At 47.3% G+C, this 15,575-nt stretch overlaps 1 protein-coding gene across 1 annotated transcript in view; it reads right to left on the bottom strand.

Moving 5' to 3' along the window:
• Positions 1–9,273: 9,273 nt before the first annotated feature.
• Positions 9,274–15,575, bottom strand: part of TOP1 (DNA topoisomerase I) — an 83,872-nt gene continuing 77,570 nt past the window's right edge. The window contains exons 18-21 of the mRNA XM_044985754.1: positions 15,175–15,302; positions 13,397–13,491; positions 12,115–12,264; positions 9,274–10,724 (exon numbers count right to left, since the gene is read on the bottom strand). Of these exons, the coding sequence (XP_044841689.1) occupies positions 10,622–10,724; positions 12,115–12,264; positions 13,397–13,491; positions 15,175–15,302 (476 nt within the window). The 3' untranslated portion in view covers positions 9,274–10,621. The remainder of the gene's footprint in view (positions 10,725–12,114; positions 12,265–13,396; positions 13,492–15,174; positions 15,303–15,575) is intronic.

Genomic DNA, 15,575 nt, shown 5'->3' on the forward strand with positions numbered 1-15,575 from the left:
CTTTAAGAAAACAACCTATCCCCATTCCCTGGGGTGCGCCGATCAGCAGATCTAATTGTGTAGTAAAAGGAGGAGAGGTTCAATGAAAAATGAGCCTGAGCATGGCACAGCTGCAGCATAATGGCCATCCCCGGGGGAAGATGACTGCTCTTTCAGCTCAGGATGTCTAGCTTGAAAACTGTCCTTACTGCACTTGCTGAAGCTTTTAGATCAGTTTCTCCAGGGAGTCTGTAACTGCACTGTGGCTGCTGTTGGGAATAGCTCCCCGCTCACTACAGTTCCCGAACAGACCAAACTAATGAATCATCTTGAATATTTTTTGCCTGGCTCAGCCACAGCACCAGGCTGCAGTCTAGTAAGCAGAGACTGTCCAGTAAACAGGAATGGGAGAGATTTACAGTAACCCTGTGAAGAGGCAGCTTAGGGCCTCATCGTGGACAGAGCTTTCGGCAGATTTGGAAGCACAAGTATTTGTGATTTTCATGTCATCTTAGTGAGTGGCATGCAGAGAAGATATTCAGACACGTGGAGTTGGGGGGGGAGGGGGAAGGGGTCCTCCCGGCCCATTTTTACTGTCCCTGGTTCCATTAGACTCCCTCACTCCATCTCCACCATAAGCAGGTTGGCTGGTCACTACTTTCACATCCCGTGGTGGACCATGGCCATAGTACGATCAGATGAGTAAAACATCAACCTGCCACATAAACAGGACTTCCCCCACCAATTTTACAGCAGGGTTCCCCTCCTCATTCACCCTGGAACCTCCCAATTTCTGTAGACAAACCCTCCTCCTCCAGGCCCTTTTTCTCTAGTACGGCTTGACACTCAGAGAGCCTCTTTCATACAGGAAACCCCACACTTCTGGCTGCAGTGCGGCTACTTCTGGGGCAAAGGGCCTGAATCTAGGAGAAGCAATTGGCGTACAGCATAAGCAGGGGTGCATTTTGGCCCAGGGAGTGGGGCTGGGGTGAGTTAACCTCTATGTCTTCTGAAAAGCACCCCAGAGAACTGGCACGTCCACAAACAACCGACACGGAACTCAATGCATCTCTTTCGGGAAGGCAACGGGCTAAGTTAACACAGTCGCATTCAAACCCACGCTGCGCGGTAGGCTATGCTTTGGCCATGGAACGGTGCCAACACACCCTGCAGAGAATCGCTCCGAAGGCTCCGAACCCTTCCTTCTGTATGCACACAAGCCTGTGTCATGGTCTGGGTTTGCATGATACACAACATATCCCTCTACCGGACAGAGTCAAAGCTGCTCTGGATGCTCGGAATGCTCGCCAGTGCCCTGGACTGGATGGGGTCAGACTTAACTCTGGCGCAGCTTGAATGTACCAACGTGCTGCGATGCCCTCTGCTGGATGGAATCAGAGTTGCACAAGTATCTGTGATTTTCATGCCATCTTAGTGAGCGGCAGGCAGAGAAGATATCCAGACTCCTGATATTACTGACTGGCAGCTTCCAGAGCTTCTCCTTTAACCAATGATTCTGGAGCAGAAAGAGCAGTGCACTAGTCCTCACTTCCCCTAAGGCTACAGGTACGTGGGTTAGCTGCTACATGCAGCAATAGGTTGTTGTTGCAATGTAAACATCTTTCACGCACCAGGTTCAAAACCCGCCGTGGGGCCTTACTCTTGTTTTCAGACTAATGCCTGTGTTTGACCTCAAGCACTGATCCCATTTCCAGACAGACAGCAGAACCCTCTGCTCCCTTCCAATTCCCAAAGAGCCTCTAAGGCTTTATACAAAAAGGGGCCTTTGCCTCAGTTCTAGGCAGCAGTATTGCTGCACTAGTGCAGAACCTGAGCGAAGATAAGATAAATCATGCTTGAGCAGCTCACCTCTGCGTGGACTTGGGTAAAGTGCACCAACTCACACGATGGCTACCTTGGCTACAGCTTTGCAACACAGCCAGCTGGGATTTTTGCAACTAATCTTCTTTTTTGGGGGGTGAGGGGGAGATGGAGAGGGGAGCGTTGTTAAAAATTACAATGTCCCAAAACTGAAACTCATCACAGGAAAGAGTCAGATTTGATTCATTTTCCAACATGAAAACATTTGGAAAAACAAATTTAAAAATTACCAAAATGTTTCATTTTGACGTTTTCTAAATGGAGAATTCCAGTTTTCTGCTCTGAAATGCCTTTTTCATTTTGCAATTTATAGTAAAAGAAAATTAAACCTTAAAAGTGAAACAAAAACGTATTATTGACCCACACTGAAATTTTGTTTGTTTATTTTTGGGTCGTAAACATTTTTCAGATTTAGATTTTCTGTCCTGATTCGGGACAGGAAAACTTTGATCTCTCAGATTCTCACAGGATGGGAAAACCATTTCTCACCCAGCTCTACGTTGTACTGGGGCATCTCCAGTGCTGGCTGGAACTGGGGCAAATCCCCCAGCATAGGGCAGGCCTAAAAAACAAGAGCTCCCCCCTCCACAATCTCAGACACTGTTCTCTGCCCTTTCTCCAACAAGGAAAAGTGATAGTACATATAATGCTGAAGCAACCCAGTACATAGATTATAATCCAGTTTGCGTCAAGCATCAGAACTCCTGCACATCATCTCCTTCTCCCGTAGCATTTGCTTCCTAAAGAGTAGTTTTGTACTAGAAAAACATTTCAAACATGCACACACTATATTCTATTGTATATAGGTTTATATGATATCTTTATCATACCAGGAGATCGACAAATCAATGTCCGGTAGCCTTTTCACAACATTCATTGTGGTGATCAACAACACATAAGAGCACAACCTGAAGGTTGTCATCTTGAACTTTGGTGTAAATTCATTTATGCTGACATCATCACTTTTGCAGTACAAGGCAAAGATCTCACCACCTTCGGCAACTCTCTCTCCACCGACCTGCAGAACACTTTCAGTATTGGAAGCTCCATCTCAAAGCCTCCAAATCCTTGGTAATAGCTTTTCACCTAAACAACAAAGCCACCAAGGAAGCACTTAGTGTCACCTCTTGTGGTCGACAGGTCCGTAATGAGCCCTACCCAAAGTACTTGGGTGTAACCCTGGACAGATGCTTGACTTTTAAAGCTCATTTGGCAAAGGCACATGAGAAGGTAAAAACAAAGACTAGCTGCATCCCAAAACTTTCTGGCACTCAGAGTGACAATGTGCCCACACCTTGAACAGGGACTCTAGTACTGGTATACTCAATGGCTGAATATTGCACACTAGTCTCTGCAGGTAGCTCGCTTACCAAATTGCTGCTATGAGACTCATAACTGGAAAATGAAAATCAAGACCCATTCAATGGTTGCCCACTCTGGCACATACACTCTGCCTAAAATTCAGAGAGAGAGAGAGAGAGAGAGACCCTCCACCCTTGTGAGTACAATCAAACCATGGTAGGCTTGAACTTACCAATTCATAAGGACCTCCAGGATCTTTTGAAGACACACCTGAAATCTTGCAAGCCTTTTTGGGGTTGGGCTAACGTACTGAAAGTGCCCACATTCAGTCCTAAGGCACCCTCGGAAGAATTCTGGGATAATGCTTGTGTCCCAAACACACCTCATGGCCGCCACCCCCCAAAACAACTTTGAGGCTTCAATCTACCCTGGAAACAGTGGTCTATTTTGAACCATTCCAGAACATCACATGGAAGATGCTGTCATCTCTTACACATCTGGGAGATGAGAGATGACGCACAGTGTGACCGTGGACACCAGTTGCAAACAATAAATGAGGGCCTACTTCAATCATTGGCTGGTAGCACCTCAGGTTTGCACCAAGCCACTCAATAATATATGAAGGTATGCCTCTCTCATAGAATTGGAAGGTCTTCAAGTCCAGTCCCCTGTCTTCACAGCAGGACCAAGTACTGTCCCTGACAAATTTTTTGCCCCATAACCCTATATGGCACCCTCAAGGATTGAACTCACAATCCTGGGTTTAGCAGGCCAATGCTCAAACCACTGAGCTATCCCTCATAGATGCAGTAATCTGAACCTGGTTATGTGGTTGCTTATCACCTCTCTTGCCATATGAAAGACTGCCCCAGCACTGCAGAATCAGTGCCCCTTCCAATAACGAATTAAGCATTGTGACTTACATCTGTCACGTGATTTTTGCTTTCGCTCATCCCAGGGGAAAAGTTGTGTGCAGTGGAGTGTTTTGTTTTGGTAGGGATTCTTTTACACACACGTACACACTGCTATGTGTCAGAGAAGGCAAGATCAGAAAAGTGCATCTTGCACTTTGAAGCAGAAGGTGAGGTTTGCGATGGCCTTCGTACCTGTGGGAAGTCTCTGCAGTCTGGGATCAGCCCCTCAGAAACTTCTGTCTCCTGCACAGGTGGCTTCATGTCAAAAGTTCTGTTGTGCCTAAGGAGAGGCCTTCTGATTGTCAAAGCATCAGTAACTCATGAGGAATTTGCAGTATTGCCAACCCTAAATGTTCAAAAATCATGAGTCAGACCCCAAAGATATCGTATGACTGGCCACAAATTATATCTTCTGTTTTTTTGTGGGTCCATCTTGATTTTTGAACTCCTCTTGCCCAGCCAGGTGGTGGGTGAGAGACAGACAGACAAGACACCTGGCCCCTGCTGCTGGAGTTCTCACTGATGCTTGAACGCCAAGCTTCCAGCTTCTCCTCATACTCCACCATCCTAATCAACTGTCTCCTCCCAGCTGCATCACTGCTCCTTCCCTAGCCCAGAAATTAATAATGCATCCCCTACGTGACACGTCCCCACATCAGTTCTCCCCCTGCCCCAGATCTGCTGCTTCTGCAGTGCCAGTTGCTCTCCTCTCCCCACCCCAAGACATGAGCTGACTTACCTATTGTTCACAGGAGAGAAAAGGGGAACGGATCTGGCCTGAGTGACTGGGCTCTTCCTGCTCTCCTCTCCTCTCCCCTCCCCTCCTTTAGAATAGTGTCAGTGGTTCCCTCTCTCCCCCGTTTCCCCACGACCTCCTCTTGGCTTTGGGTGTGGGGAGCTCTGACTTCTTCCTGCAGCAGCTCTGAATGGCGGCTCTTCTCCAAGAGGTGGGCAAACGTGGATGACAGCCAACCAGAGGGAGTTTTTTCCCTAGGCAGGGCTGCAGTTCAAGAGAGGGCTGCAGCTTCTGGCATCATAGCCAGGCTGGGACCAGTGAGAGCTGCGAACGCTGTATCAGCTTGACAGCACATGGCAGACGGAGGATGCTGGTGGGGTGCACAGAAAATGGAGCAAGTTAGTTCACACAGGGCCCCAGGGGGAGATTTTCAAAAGCTCCCGAGGGATTATGGAGCACACGCATTGATTTTTAGTGGGAAGTGGGCTCTTGAAATCTGGGCCAGCGTCTCTATAGTTTCCCTATCTCTGAAAGAGGGATAACTGTGTTAACCACATCACAGGGATACAAGGTGGATTAACCAGCATTTGTAACTGTGCTTGGAAGATACCAACTGTCAGGGATATTTCTCTAAATAAGAGGGTCATGGCCTTGTCACTCGCTTGGCTCTATTGTTTTGGATGCATAGTGTCTTCTCCTCCCCCACCCTAAAAAAATAAATAAAAGAAATTGGTCCTTTTCCACTTGGCAACACTGGGCTTTCACCTAGCAAAAGCCTGGCACTCGCTTTCATGTCCCGATACAGTTTTGTCACAAGTTCGGCAGGAACAGGAATGAGTCTTGCAAACAGCCGTACACGCAGCAAGCGAAGGTCCAAGGTATCACCACCTAGAGCAGGGGTTCTCAAACTGGGGGTTGGGACCCCTTCGGGGAGTCACAAGGTTATTACATGGGGGGGGCGCGAGCTGTCAGCCTCCCCCCAAACCCTGCTTTGCCTCCAGCATTTATAATGGTGTTAAATATATAAACAAGTGTTTTAATTTATAAAGGGGGGGGGTTCGAACTCAGAGGCTTGCTATGTGAAAGGGGTCACCCGTACGATAGTTTGAGAACCACTGACCTAGAGTACGTTTCAGTACCAGAAGTTCACGTTGCCAAGATCTGGGTCCAAACAATGGGCTAGTATCACTTTAAATTATTTCTGAACAGACTCGAATCTCTTGTGTTCTCTCACTTCGCAGCACTGATCACATCAAGTATCACCTTTCGTGCTGGAGGGGCCTTGGAGCTTTGTATTTCCTGCTTGCTTTAAAGCAGACAAAAGAAAGAGGGAATCCCTGGTGGGAAGCTCCGGTTCCCTGAAATATGGGGGAGGTGCTCAGTTTCCTGCTCTGTAACCTTCGGCATCAGAAGATAATCCAGCCCTGAGTTCTCAACTACTGGGCAAGGGGGAGTCGGCATATATAGAAAGGATATTTTTATCCAGCCGCCTTGTCCCAACATGAGCAAGCCGGGAAGGCTCAGGAAAGTTATTTACAGAAATGCGGACGTTCCAGTTCCCTTGGCATGCATTTTCTGCAGCGTGTGTTTGGTTTAAAAGGAAGCCTCCCGAGTAACCCGAAAGTCAAATTGCTGCAGCTACCTACAGACAGCAAATCACAGCAAACAAAAAACACATCTTAAAATATAACAAAGAATAATGCAGACAGGAAGCCATGCTTTGTGCTCAGGCTGCTGAAAGCATGGACTTACTGAGAGGTTATTCCTAGTAGGACGCACTGGACGTTGAAATTGGCTATACCCTGCCTTACAGGTTTAAAACAAACAAACAAACAGGTTTGATGGAAAATGTCTGCAGCCTTGAGGATCATCTGGGCAGGGGTGGCATGGTCATCAAACCCAGTGGGTAGCCCCAAAATTGTGATGCTTTCCCCACAGATCTTTAGAGCACTCACAAAAAGCAGGAGCATTCCAGCAGAGATCCAGTGCCTCCGCAATACTCACAGGGCAGGCCAGCCTAGGGGACCACCACACCTGGGCTGAACCCTGGAATACAAGGGTCACAGGACAGAAGGAAGGCCGACATTAACTTACATGGGGAAACCCTCACGTCTTCCTTGCCTCCCCACCCTTCCCCCATGAAGCCAGAAGGGTGTCCAAAAGGGAAATGATGCAATCCTGATCCAATTCCGCTCCCCACCCCCTACCCCTTGGAGAGAAATTTGGCCAAAGCACAGCTATTCAGCCGATGGAGACAGTGAGGCACAAAGAGGTGAGAACACATGGCAAATCAATGGCTAATCCAGGAATAGAGCACCAGGTCTCCTGACGCTCACCCCACAACTTCACCAACAGACTGCACCATATCGGAGCCTTCAGCATTTCTCCTGTTGCGATTTCTGCACTGGACAGACTGGACAGGTGCTTCAAGGTAGCCAGGGTTAATCCTTTCTCTGCAACCTGCCCCCCGCTGCATCCTCCCAATCACACGGCTAGTTTTGTTGCTGCACGTTCACCATTTCCTCCCCCTAGTGGGTCTCTGAGTGGGTTCAGACCCGGGAGAAGTGCCAGTCTGGAGCCCTCTGTCCTGCAGCCAGTGGCAGGACAGGCTTCCAAACACAGGGCACGGCCCAAAGCCCTAGTGTGCAGGAAGCAGCTGTAGGGGTGGGAGGGCAGGTCAGCTTCCTTAGCCTTTCCCCCCCCCCCAAGCTACGGATCATACGGGGGGTCCCGTGCTGAGGCTCATCAACGCAGAACTGGTCGAGACCATCACCAACTCAAACACTACTGAAGTGGGGCATGCCGAGTTTGCTGGCCTGGGGAAAAATGAGGGTACAACTGGAGCTCTCTGAAGTATCACTCAATTCCCTACACTCTGAGCCAAAGGAGGTCCCATGGTCAGAATGGGGGCTTCTATCCAGCACTGGTGTTCTACAGCCCTGCCAGAGCAGAGCGTGCCGCACTGTTCTTTGAGGCCAGGTGGAAGCCCCGCTGGTATTTGTTTCCAGTTTCTCTCTAAAGGAAGTTAAGGAACCGAAGGGACCTTTTGTAGAGGGCCAGGAAATCTCCTCTCACCCGGCCTACAATCGTCTTATACTCCAATAGCTGATAGCACCCACCTGCATGAGCCATTGCTAAGCCCATAATGGCCGCTCCATTCCCCAGCAATGCACCATATCTCCCATTCGACAACTCACTGCTTCCCAACACTCCTGCTTATCTGTTCCAGTCCCCTTGTATAGCCTGCACACTACAGGAAAGCCCTTTCAAGAGACCAGCCCCATCTGGAGAATAGATATCCAGATGACAGCCCTGCATTGTACAATGAACTCCCACCAACCGCAGGGGCCGCTCTGTTCATGGAAAGCTTGCAGGAGCAGGCCCTGGGAATGGAATGATCATTTTTAACCAGACACTCATGTTTTCATATACACTCAAACTCAGGCAAATCCAGTCTTACAGCAAGTGCAAGCGGGGAAGCTGTAGGAGCCATCCAGCATGACAGTGTACAGCAGGTTCAGACTTGGTGAAAGTCAAATCATCTCTCTGTTATCTATCAGCATCACCAAGATTGGAACAGAGGAAGAACAGTCGACCGCATGAAAATAAGGTAAGAACCCTATATTGCTACCCCTTTTTCTTGAGTCTCCACCCTCCAACTGGACAGCAGAGTGCTGTGCACTCCCCCTGCCCCCCAGCACTGGGATGAAATTCAGCACACCGCAAACACTACGCAACAGCTAGGAAGACAAGTGAAGACTAGTTAGCCAACACAATGCACAAGGAACAGTTTAGAAAGGCAGCACAATGACAATGTCAGGGCAAACACCCTCGACTGTGGTAGAAAACTCCACAGGATCCAAAGACCACTCATAATCAGAATATCAATTTTAGAGCTCATCAAAAATCTGGCCCCTCCAGGCACACACTGTCCCTAGTACCACACGAGGTCACAGTTTCAGAGGGAGGAGTGCCACCCAATGAATCACCAAAAGCACTTTTTGGAACACCCGACTTTCTTTGAAGCTCTCATATCCAACTACTGACCCAGCCTAAGAACTGTTTAGTCTATGAGCTGCAATGAGATTACAGCTTGAGGTGTTCTTTGTGTAATGGCAGTGTCCCATTGTGCCAGGTGCTGTATAAATACAATGAGAAAATTGCTGTCCCCAATCTAGACAGACAACGGGTGGGAAGGAAGTCAGAGGTAGAGGTGAAGTGATTCACCCAATGGTTACACACTAGACCAGTGGCAGAGCTAAGACTACCCCACAATTCTCCTGACTCCCAGTCCAGTGCTCTGTCCAGTGACCATGTTATGGCAGCTTGCACATTTTGAGGAGGAGGGCTAGCAGGTTGCTTTGTCGCACCTAAGCCACACCCCTCTAGTGATGCTTTCACTGATGGAGGCTGCTGTTGGCCCCATGGGTGGTTGGACAGAAGAACACACAAAAGCCAATGTTCGGTTAAGTTGTAGGAATTTATTTTAAATAACCTACAGTTGATTAAAAGGGAATTCATGATAAAAATAGAAGATACTTGTTGAGGAAAGACTGCGGGAAATGGTCTTCTCACACACACTAAGCTAACAATGCCTCTAAAACTAATGATTATAGCCAAAAAAAAGAAGAAAAAAAAAGGTTTCACATTAAAATTCTGCTTTTTAATTTTTAAAATTTTTGTACACAATTACAAAAGAAAAAATAAAAGCCCTAAAATCTTGATTATTTTTCCTTTTTTGGACCAATGCTCATTTCCCTCGAAATTTATTGACCTGTGAAACTTCTTTTTACACAATAAAATCTTTCAAGTAAAAGAGGGGAGAGGGGTTAAAAAAAGGGGGAAGCAAAGAAAACAGTCTGCCAAACCTAAAAAGTGGGTATTCTTGAAGTGTATAGAGCATGCTCAGAACAAAGGATGATGGGAAAATTGTTTGTCACTGATTTCATTTCTCCTCAAATTCCACACTCATCCCTCCCCACCCCGCACTCATTCGTCCCTCCCCATCTTCCCCCCCAAATCTACACGATCTTTAAGATCAAGAAGAAAAACGTTTAAATATTTAAAAATAATTAAAAGAAATAAAAATTCACATTTAAAAAAAGAACACTCAAGTCAGGAAGCATCTTCCCATCATGCTTTGCTTTGAACAGATGTGGTGGGTTGTTTTGCATTTTTATTAAATTCATGTTCCAATGCCACGATTGTTTTGAGTAAAACTAACAAAAAATAAAATAAAATAAAAGCAGGTACCTCCACGACCATCGTGACAGCTGTGTCAGGTGCGTTGGGTTTTAAAATTTTGTTAAATTCCTGAAATGGGGCGGGGGGGGGGGGGCAGGGGTTTAAGGAGTCCATTTTCTATTAAAATATAGAAGTTATTGCAAAACCCTAACTGTAAAAACGCACCAATATAATTGGATTTTGTATACAGTAGCTAAAGATCCCCCAGGCTCTTCAGTGTAATGATGAATTTGCCTGGTGGAAGGTTGACAAATCCCCCATCCACTTGCCCTGCCTCGAGAGAAACAAAACAAAAACAAAACCAAACCATACAGCTAGAATTTGGATCTCTGAAACATTTGTAAATAAGTTGTCCATAGGACAACTGGCTCAGCTCCTTTATAATATTTCCAGGTTTCTCTTTTCTCAAAGACGTTGGTTTCTTTGTCTGATGCTCGCTTGCCCCTCCTTACCCCCTCCCCCACAATTAGGACAAGTAAGGCTCACAGTTTATCAATCTCCCTAAAACCAGGCTTCCCCCCCACCCCACCCCTTTTTCCATAAAATCCAGCTCATTAAAAACAGGTTAAAACTCATAATCGTCTTCTGCCATGTCAATTGCCCAGGCAAATTTCTCTCGTTGGGTTTTGTTATAAATCTTCTCTACAGGAATTCCCCACTTCTTACACCTGCAGGAGAGAAGGAGACAAAAAGTTAGTCACCCGGGCTCACAAACATGCTCTCTTAATAGGAGCACCTGTCCGAGGATCTTTATCCTTTTTGCTCCAATGCAACCTTTTTCCTGTTCTCTCTTATGCCCCCCTACTCAGTGGCTCACACAAAGCTGGTTCCCCCTCCACCCCAGGTCGGATCCTCCCACCAGCCTTGCCAACCTCTATTCACAATTCTTGACCAACTCAGCTTGCTGCTAGCTGTCCCTCTCCTTAATATTTGAATAGAGACGCTAATCGGGGACAGGACCCCACTGGGCTTGGCATGGTACACAAAAGGTATACAACACAGTGCTCGTGTCAAAGAACTTACAACCTGCTGCGCCTCCTTCCCAACCTCGCCCACTACCCAACCTGCCTGCTGCAGATTTACCTCCCTTCCCCACAGTCCTCCAATCCTCCAACATGCCAAACTCAGGGGTGTGGGCACCCTTATCTGTCCCCATCATTGTGATCACAGGTCACGTTTGAGACGTTACTACACAACACCTTTCCAATGCCACGTGGCAGGACCTGCGGCTAGCAAGTCCAAGCTGTTTTAATCACTCGGAGTGATTACTTTGGGATGGAGTTAACTCACAAGGATAACGTTCAAGTTGCAAACCATCCCGCAAGTGCCGGTAGCTAAGGAGAAGTTAGGATGGCTAACGGAGATCACAGGACAGGTGTATCTTTGCTAAGAACCAGCCAGGCTGCTGAAGAGTTTTTCATCTTGTCTATATGCATGCATTGAAAGCATAGTGGAGATCCCTTGGCAACAGCCACCTCTCCTCAAACAGAAGCCTTTGCCGTAGGAATTTCTAATACCGTAGGCAATTTAAAAGGCTAAATTCACCATTGACTGCAGAATCCCCAGCTCCTGTGTCTGACAGAAGTTAGGTTGAGACTGTTCACATCGCAAGCTGCTTCCCTCACAGAACTGGCATGATTGCAGTGTCTGCTCAGAAGGGGCTCAGGCCTGAAATAATGAGCAGGATGGGGTGGCTGGCCAGAGAAAAGAGATGTGCTAGGAGAGCTGAGGGGGAGGGGAAGAAAGTGTTCACAGAATGCCCGTCTCTAACCTCTACAGATGCTAAATTAAGACACTAAAATGTAAGAGACAACAATGTAAATGGTCACTGCCCTTTTGGTCCCAGAGACACTGCAGTTGCTGCTGGAAAGTGCTCTTAGGAAAAATAATGATTGAGGTTGGCCTAAAATACAAACGATTCGGAGAGGCTGAGATTTCCGAGAGGGTCAAGCTACTGCCTGGAAATGGATCACTGGGCAGAGCTGTGCTAAAGCCTCCCACCATTCAGTGAACACAGCACAGGGACAGGCAGGAATCCTTCCCCACATGGCAGCTTACCAGGCAACTGAGATCCTGGGATCCAGGTAGTTGAGTTTGGAGGTGCTCAAGGCAATTTGCTTGTTCTCCTCTCTGTCTGTGGCCTGAACCTCCAGCTTCATCAGCTGCTCCTCAATCCTCTGCACGGCTTTTTTCTTGCTCTCTACTGTCCTGTGGGTGGGGAAAAGAATCAGGGAACTGTTCAGAAAGAGCTAGGCCGTCGTGGGGGTACATTATTACCCTACACGGATTCAAAAGGGACCCTAGTAACTTGCACCTTCCCTGAAAAGATCCAGTGCTTGGCAAATGATGCCAATCAGGACTGAGATGCAGCCACCACCGAGGTGAAAGGTGACAACACTTTAAACAGTTCAATACACAAAATCAAGAATCTGGTATCAACTAAAGCTGTCTGATAACATTTTGAGGCGGCAGAATGCAGTTCCCTAAGCTGGAATTTGTCCAGGACTCTAGAGGTAACATTCCTATTCCCTTATAAAAAGAACCCCCAGTTTAAAGCCGGGCATGAGTGGCATGAGATCATCTATTAAGCACAAGAGTGCAGTATTCAGTCTGATCTGAAAGAGGGTCATTTTTCCTACTCTGTTTGTAGAGTACCCTCTTGGAAGTCTAAGTACAGGTGTGTGCTCCTAGCTGGTTTTTGCATTCAGCACCCAACATGCTGCTCCGTAGTTTCCACTGGAGTAGACACTAAGATACCATCCATCTCCTACTCTGTGCACCAGAGGGAAAGCACGCTGCTCAGCAAACTGCTTCCAGGGAGAGGTAGGTAGGTGGGTGGGTACGGCCTGTTTGGCAGAGCAGAACAGAGAGAGGTTTTGACGAGTCATAAAAAAATGATGTCTTTCCTGAGAGACTGAATGTTAACAGAGTGAAGACGGCCCACTAATAGGCCCAGAAGATGTGACCTGGGGATTCTGAGCAGTGTTCTGCACTCTCCTGTCACAGACTTGCTTCGTCTCTCACTAAACCATCAGCCACATGCTTAGCTCATGGAAGCACTGGAGGTGAGGGTATGTTGTGAAAAGCAGAGATCCATGCAGCTTGCTAGTGACCACGGAAGGAGAGAATGACAGACTACAGCGTGCTCCTCAGCGAGGTGGCCATTTGCTAATGCAGGCCTGAAAGCATGAGGGGTGGGGAACAAAAACTCGGAGGATCATGGATCTGGAGGGAAGGGGGGAGGTATTTGAAGCAGCATGGCTGCAGTAGCAATCCCGTTTTGGGTTACTGCCCTGCGCTGCCGCTGTGCGACCTTTTACAGCACTGAAGCCAGACTTACTTTTTGGACTTTTCATCCCTCCGGACCTTGGCATCGGCTTTGGCGCTTTTCAGTTCTCTCCTGGCATCGGCTAACTGGTCCTTCTTGGCATCGATCTAGAAGAGGCAAAAACCCAGAGAGCAGGGTGGGAATTAGGAGTCACACCCACAAAGCATGAACCACTACAGAAGAGGGGTTCGCTGACATCCAGGGGACCTGTACAAACCTCCTAGCAGATTCGCCACCTGTATCGAAGGGCCTGGGATTCAACCAGTGAAGTATATGTCTGAGTGGGACACGAGCCTGGATCTAATCCATAGCAGAAGAGCCAGATGGGGCTTTAAATAAATCCTCACACACTGGGCCTACATTTTCAAAAGTGACTAGTGACTTTAGACACCGTAATGGTGTTTAATTTCCTATGCACTTGTGGCCTCTGACAATCAAGTCCTTCCAAGGTGTCTCAAGGTGAACACTGGAAAATGGAGTCACTCCGATTCACTAATCACTTTTGTAAAAATTAGGCCATTGGGATTTCAAATGTGCTGTGCACAGAGACCAGCTTGTGGACGGTGCAGAGGGGATCGTCTTTCTTATAGTAAGAGGTTCCTATGGCATTAGGAATGGAGAGTTCCAACCAGAAGGTGGTATGTAGGATAAAGCCTCTGGTTACTGCTCAGGAATTGGCATCTGAGCAAGGGAACTGAGTGGAAGTACAGTAGGATTTGCCAAAGCAGAGCTGGCCAATAGCCCATTTAGTCGGTTAGCCTCTCTGAGGACGCTGGATGCAAACCAATAAAAAAAAAATCATCGAAATGTGCCATACAATCCCATGGAGGGACATTTCCTGACCCAGGCTGGTGATCAGTTTATGCCCTGAAGCATGAGGATTCCATGCTCTTGTAATCTTCCAAAAAAATATCAAGCACTGAATCTAGACAGTCAGCCTGAGCTTGGGATCTAGTAAGGTTTAAAGATTCCCAGCTCCTCAGTCCTTAACTGTTATTTTCAAACTCTCCACCTCCTCCCAAGGTAACAACTCAATTCAACTGTAAAAATCAGGGGTGGGGGCAGCCAGGTTAGGTGTTACAGAAGCAAGAGAACACCCCAGTGCTAAAACAGAACACCTTATTGAGAGGGTTATTTTAAAGTCAGGCTGTGAACAGACCTAGCCAGATTTTGACCTCATGGCCTTCGTCAGAAACAATCTGTAAAGGAAGAGGTCGAGTTAGAGGAGTAGAGTGCACTGCGCACAAAAGCTGCATTGATACAAAGGTCTACCAGGCCACCCTGAAGGGAGCAGACACCCACTCTGGTTTCCTTTCAGGGCCACAAATCAGAGAAAAGGACTGTGGTTTTAAGTTAAGCTCTGTAGCGTGTCCTCAGCGTGTGAATCAGACTTTGCTGAGGGAAAAGTGACATCTTGCAAGAAAGATATTCTAGGGACTTTTTTGGCCAAGAAAGCCAGCTTATGCCCTCGGCACTTGATTGGTTGGCTGGGGCAGAAAGTCAGCTGAGAGGTGGCAGATTTTGTTCTCTCCCAGTGGAGAAGGGTGCTTGTGTCTCAGACGATCTGTCTTCAAAGTGGAAGATTTCCTTTTAAAAACCAGAGGACTCGCCTTACAAGACAGAGTGGTTTCAGACCCAGCCACACTAGCACTCCGTCGGCAGTGGAAAGTGGACTCCCTTTTAGTGGAGTTTGATACACTGCAATTAGAAGCAAATGATGATATACCCACAACCAAAGGAAAAAAGTGATTTCTAGCTCTGTCTGTAATCTTAAGGAGACTAAAAATTACCTTTGTTTGTAGAGTCATCATGGATTTCTCAAAAGTCTTTGGTGGCGCCCTCTGGTGGTTACACAGAATAGCAACAGCTCTATTGGCACGGTTATAGGAAAGGATCTTTGCTGCGATGTTATCATCCGCTGAAAAAGTTGAAAGCAGGTGAAACAATTCTGAGAGGCTGAGCAGCCATGGACATGCGCCATTGCTTTTACTGATTCATATTCACTAATGAGGCTAAGTTAGTTTGCATTCATCTCTAGTATGCTGGCCTCTGCACTGCATTTAAATGCATTTATCCTGGCACCAAGGAGTTAAAGATGTCATTTTCTTCTCTTTGGCCTGGTCTACGGGGGGGGGAGAGGGGGGTCGAACTAAGGTACGCGACTTCAGCTATGCGAATAGCGTAGCTGAAG

Source organism: Mauremys mutica, chromosome 13, assembly GCF_020497125.1.
Source record: "Mauremys mutica isolate MM-2020 ecotype Southern chromosome 13, ASM2049712v1, whole genome shotgun sequence".
Classification (NCBI taxonomy): domain Eukaryota; kingdom Metazoa; phylum Chordata; order Testudines; family Geoemydidae; genus Mauremys; species Mauremys mutica.